General features: G+C 44.4%; 1 protein-coding gene across 1 annotated transcript in view; it reads left to right on the top strand.

Annotated features, from left to right (window-relative positions):
- The first annotated feature begins 877 nt into the window (after positions 1-877).
- st8sia1 (ST8 alpha-N-acetyl-neuraminide alpha-2,8-sialyltransferase 1) overlaps positions 878-6,000 on the top strand; it is an 82,810-nt gene continuing 77,687 nt past the window's right edge. The window contains exon 1 of the mRNA XM_060843246.1: positions 878-1,393. Coding sequence (XP_060699229.1) covers positions 1,212-1,393 — 182 coding nt within the window. The 5' untranslated portion in view covers positions 878-1,211. The remainder of the gene's footprint in view (positions 1,394-6,000) is intronic.

Here is a 6,000-nt window from a genome sequence, read left to right as displayed (position 1 = left end):
AATTTCCTACTAGTTGATGGTGGCTTGAAGATGAACAATAGAGGATGGAAAGAGAATGACAGCTGAAGTACCCCAGGCTGGTGCCAGGGATAAACCTAGGCAGTTTGTAGAGGGTGGAAAGAGGAGACAGTAGAGGGTGCTCTTCTGGTAATAGGTATGAGGTTGGGGTTAGAATGAAGAGGACATTTGGGCTACAGCTTTCTGGCGAGTGTTCATTGTATAAAAGTAGAAAGTTAAAGATCACACAACACCAGGTTATAGTCCAACTGGTTTATTTGGACTATAACCTGGTGTTGTGTGATCTTTAACATTGTACGCTCCAAAACAGGCACCTCCAAATCATAAGAGAATAAAGAGCACCTCATTCTGCAGTCAAAGCATCAGAAACAAAAAAAAACCCAGAAATTGCTGGAAAAACTCAGCAGGTCTGGCAGCACCTGTGCAGAGAGAAATCAAAGTTAATGTTTCGGGTCGAGTGACCCTTCCGCAGCACTGGGATGATAAAGAGGCATTGATGTTTAGAAGAAAACTGAGGCGAATACCCACTGCTAAAAAAAAATCCCTGTCATGATAATGACTGGAGAGGGAATAACCCTTCCATACATATAGATTTTTTTTTTGTTTTTCTAAATGAAAAGCCTCGAAGCGGATGATGAATGGGCACGGTGGCGGTTTTGATCAACATGTGAGCTGGGGAGGGGGAAGAGAAAGGCGAAAAATAGCCTGAGTGGAAACCCTCCCACTGCCAGCAGACGGGGCAAGAGGCGAACACTCCGGCTGTGGCTCCCACACAAGGAAGGCTTTGTGTATTGGAGCGGCAACATTGCATCTCTCCCTCTCCCCTCTCTCTCTCTCCTTCCCTCATGGATGCAGCAGCCGCTGTCTGTGATAACCTGCCTTTCTGATTGATCTCTTATCATTATTTCGTATTCCAGGCGCCCTGCTTTATTACCGATGCACTGAGATTAAAGCAGAGCGAGAGAGGCAGGGAGAGCAGAGATTCCCATTGTTTTGGAATCCTTTTAGAAAGAGGGGCTTTTTTTTTCGTTAGTGGTTACAGTGAAGCGATGGGGATGGGAGCTCTCCGTTCGCACATCCCCCGCAGACGCTGCATTGGCGTGACCTGCATCCCAGCTGGAAGGACACTCAGCCGGGCGACGATGTGAGGTTGGCCCGTTCCCTAAGCCCCTGCCTCCGGCCGCTGTTGGAGCATGCTGTGGAGGGGGCTATGCCCCCGCTCCCGGCTCTCTCTCGGGCTCGCCCTCTGTGTCTCGCTGCTGTGCTGGCTTTATGTCTACCCGGTCTACAGGATCCCCGACGAGAAGGAGATAGTCGAGGAGATCCTGCAGCAGGCGCGCTGGAAGAGGAACCAGACAGCCATCGCCGCATTCAGGTACGGCAAGGACAGGGGAGAGGGAGGCTGCCTTACACCGACATACATAACGGTACAGCAAGGTACCGGGGGCGGGGGAGGCTACAGGGCACCGAGGGATCATCACAGCAACTGGCTCAGGCTACAGCACCTCAAATACACACACATTAGTATATCTCACACACGTATTTAAACATATCTCACACACAAACATACCTCACACACAGAAATATCGTATACAGAAATATAACACACAAATATCTCGCACAGAAATATCACACACACATAGAAATATCACACAGAAATATCTCAGGCACAAAACTATCTCAGAAATATCAGATACAGAAATATAAGACACAAATATCTCGCACAGAAGTATCACACACACAGCAATATCACACACATAGAAATATCATGCACAAAAATATCTCTCACAGAAATATCTCAGTCACAAAAATATCTCACACACAAATATCACACAAAGAAATATCACACACAGAAATATCATACACAGAGAAATATCTCAGACACAAAAATATCTCAGACAGAAATATCTCATTCACACAAATAACACACACACAAATATCACACATACAATTGTATAACACATAAATATGTAGCACGCACAATATATAGATATGTACTTCATGTTATAAAGCATTGGAGCTTGGATAGGGAAATGCCTAAATTAATATATAACATAATATTTATATAGCAGGCATTCGTATATGAAGCATACATTTAACACATACCTTTATGTATTATATAGTATATGCATAACACTAAGGCATATGACATAAAGACAATGCACCTGCATACAGCACATGTTCATATATTCATGCTACTTGAAGTGCATATATATAAATTACGTTATATCTCATGACATATTATGCACACTTACAAAAATATAAAACACACCGTGCATGCAATATATAAGTTATATATAAAATGTCAATCAAATATGTATAATATGTTAATTGAATATGTATACATGCAGAAGGACACATATTTAGGTGTGTGTGCTGGACTTTGCACCACTAGGAGTCTGAGATCGTTAACACAGCAATCCGGTCCCAGTCAAGCTGTCTGACAGCAAAAGCCAGCTATCACTCCCAGTGTCTCTCAGATAGCTTTAATCTTCCTGTGAGTCCACAGTGGTGAGACTTCAGGACTGGTGAGGTGAATTGGTTTTACTTTGGTGCTGTGACTCTACACACACACACACACACACACACACACACACACACACACACACACACACACACACACACACACACACACACACCCCTGGAGCGTTTAATCATTCACCCATTCCCTTTGGTTCAAACTATGTGTGGAGCCACAGGAGATGGGGGAGATACTAAACGAGTATTTTGCATCAATGTTTACTGTGGAGAAGGACATGGAAGATATAGAATACGGGGAAATAAATGGTGACATCTTGAAAAATGTCCATATTACAGAAGAGGACATGCTGGATGTCTTGAAACACATAAAAGTGGATAAATTTCCAGGACCTGATTGGGTATACCCTAGAACTCTGTGGGAAGCTAGGGAAGTGATTGCTGGGCCTCTTACTGAGATATTTGTATCATCAATAGTCACAGGTGAGGTGCCGGAAGACTGGATGTTGGCTAACGTGGTGCCACTGTTTAAGAAGGGCGGTAAAGACCAGCCAGGGAACTATAGACCAATGACCAAGTTGCTGGAGGGAATCCTGAGGGACGGGACGTACATGTATTTGGAAAGGCAAGGACTCATTAGGGATAGGGATAGGAGCTCCTGCTCCTCCCTACCTTTTATCTTAGCCTGCTTGGCACACTTTCCTCATTCATGAAGAAGGGTTCATGCTTGAAATGTCGATTCTCCTGCTCCTTGGATTCTGCCTGACCTGCTGCGCTTTTCCAGCAACACATTTTCAGCTCTGATCTCCAGCATCTGCAGTCCTCACTTTCTCCCTGATTCAATACAGTCAACATGGCTTTGTGCGTGGGAAATCATGTCTCACAAACTTGATTAAGTTTTTTGAAGAAGTAACATAGAGGATTGATGAGGGCAGGTTGTGATCTATATGGACTTCAATAAGGCGTTCGACAAGGTTCCCCATGGGAGACTGGTTAGCAAGGTTAGGTCTCATGGAACACAGGGAGAACTAGCCATTCGAATACAGAATTGGCTTAAAGGTAGAAGACAGAGGGTGGTGGTGGAGGGTTGTTTTTCAGATTGGAGGCCTATGACCAGTGGAGTGCCACAAGGATCGTTGCTGGGTCCTCTACTTTTTGTCATTTATATAAATGATTTGGATGTGAGCATAATAGGTATAGTTAGTAAGTTTACAGATGACGCCAAAATTGGAGGTGTAGTGGACGACGAAGAAGGTTACCTCAGATTACAACAGGATCTGGACCAGATGGGCCAATGGGCTGAGAAGTGGCAGATGGAGTTTTATTTAGATAAATGTGAGTGCTGCATTTTGGGAAAGTAAATCTTAGCAGGACTTATACACTTAATGGTAAGGTCCTAGGGAGTGTTGCTGAGCAAATAGACCTAGGAATGCAGGTTCATAGCTCCTTGAAAGTGGAGTTGCAGTAGATAGGATAGTGAAGAAGGTAGGAGAAAGTGAGGACTGCAGATGCTGGAGATCAGAGCTGAAAAATGTGTTGCTCGAAAGGCGCAGCACGTCAGGCAGCATCCAAGGAGCAGGATGCTGCCTGACCTGCTGTAGAAAGGCTTATGCCCGAAACCTCGATTCTCCTGCTTTTCCAGCAACACATAGTGAAGAAGGTGTTTTGTATGCTTTCCTTTATTGGTCAGAGTATTGAGTACAGGAGTTAGGAGGTCATGTTATGGTTAGGCCACTTTTGGAATATTGTTTACAGTTCTGGCCTCCGTCCTATTGGAAGGATGTTGTGAAACTTGAAAGGGTTCAGAAAAAATTTACAAGAATGTTGCCAGTGTTGGAGGATTTGAGCTATCGGGAGATGTTGAATAGGCTAGGGCTATTTTCCCTGGAGTGTTGGAGACTGAGGGGTGACCTTTTAGAGGTTAATAAAATCATGAGGGGCATGAATAGGGTAATTAGACAAAGTCTATTCCCTGGAGTGGGGGAATCCAGAACTAGAGGGCATGGATTTAGGGTCAGAAGGGAAAGATATAAAAGAGACTTAAGGGGCAACTTTTTCACACAGAGGGTGGGACGTGTATGGAATGAGTTGCCAGAGGATGTGGTGGAGGATGGTACAGTTGCGACGTTTAAAAGGCATCTGGATGGGTATATGAATAGGAAGGGATATGGGCCAGGGATTAGGAGGGACTAGATTAGGTTAGGCTATCTGGTCGGCATGGACGAGTTGGATCAAAGAGTCTGTTTCCGTACTGTACATCTCTCTGACTTTCTGACTCTATGTAACTTTATACCTACAGGAGGCCACTGATTAAAGGGTCAGGAAAAAGATGATAACTAGGCTTTTGCTTTTTTTAGTAAATTATAAGTCTCGCCGTCGAATCATCCACTGATTATAAAACGTAAATTCTCACCTAATTCATATTGTACATAAGCAGGGAGGAAGCAGTGTGTGGTTTTGCAGAGCCTCATGCAAAAACCCTAGTGGCAGCTCCAAGTACACTGAGTGAATAAGTTCCATGTCCACGATTCTGCTCCTGTTCCACGACCATTGCTAAGAGACCAGTCTCAAGATATACTGCTGACAGTATTTTATCTTAACTGCCCTCTCGCGACCTCCCCCAGCTTGGAGAATGGTGTGTGGGGATTTGAATACAGCTTCGTCTGGGGTTATATATCAATAGGAAAAAAAATGGCAGAATTCAATCTTCTCCTGAAGGGTTGAGAAAGAAAGGTCCTTGCATTGAAGTGTTACCTCTCATGGCTCCAGGATGTTACAATCTTACAGCCAATCTTCTGAAGATTGTAATAGAGGAAAGGCACAGCTAGCAATTTGTGCGCTGTACAGTCTCCCAGAACTGCAGTGCCGATAAAGCCAAATTATTGCGGGTTACTGAAAATCTGACATAAAAACAAAAACAGAACATGGGAAGTATTCAACAAGTTTGTCTGTAGATAGGGAGAATCTGTTCCTTTTCCTAAAAGATAAAAGAATAAGAGGACATAGATTGAAAGTGATTAGCAGATGAATCGATGTTGTTTTGACACAGTGATGTTTTGACACAGTGAACACTTAGGGTATGGAATGCATTGCCTGGAGGCAGATTGAGGTGAATCAATTGATTCGGTTCAGGAGTTGTGGGATGGTTATTTGGATAGAAATGGTGTGCAGGGACCTGGGGAAAAGGTGGGAGAATGGTTCTGGGTAGCGGAACACTTACACTTGTATTGGGCTGAATGGCCTCCTTCTGGGCTGTAACAATGGCTATATATGCTCTATATGTTCAATTCCCGACTCAGGCGACTGACTGTGTGGAGTTTGCACGTTCTCCCCGTGTCTGCGTGGGTTTCCTCCGGGTGCTCCGGTTTCCTCCCACAGTCCAAAGATGTGCGGGTCAGGTGAATTGGCCATGCTAAATTGCCCGTAGTGTTAGGTAAGGGGTAAATGTAGGGGTATGGGTGGGTTGCGCTTCGGCGGGTCGGTGTGGACTTGTTGGGCCGAAGG

Source organism: Hemiscyllium ocellatum, chromosome 23 (genome assembly GCF_020745735.1).
Source record: "Hemiscyllium ocellatum isolate sHemOce1 chromosome 23, sHemOce1.pat.X.cur, whole genome shotgun sequence".
Lineage (NCBI taxonomy): Eukaryota > Metazoa > Chordata > Chondrichthyes > Orectolobiformes > Hemiscylliidae > Hemiscyllium > Hemiscyllium ocellatum.
This window is presented reverse-complemented; position numbering and strand designations above follow the sequence as displayed.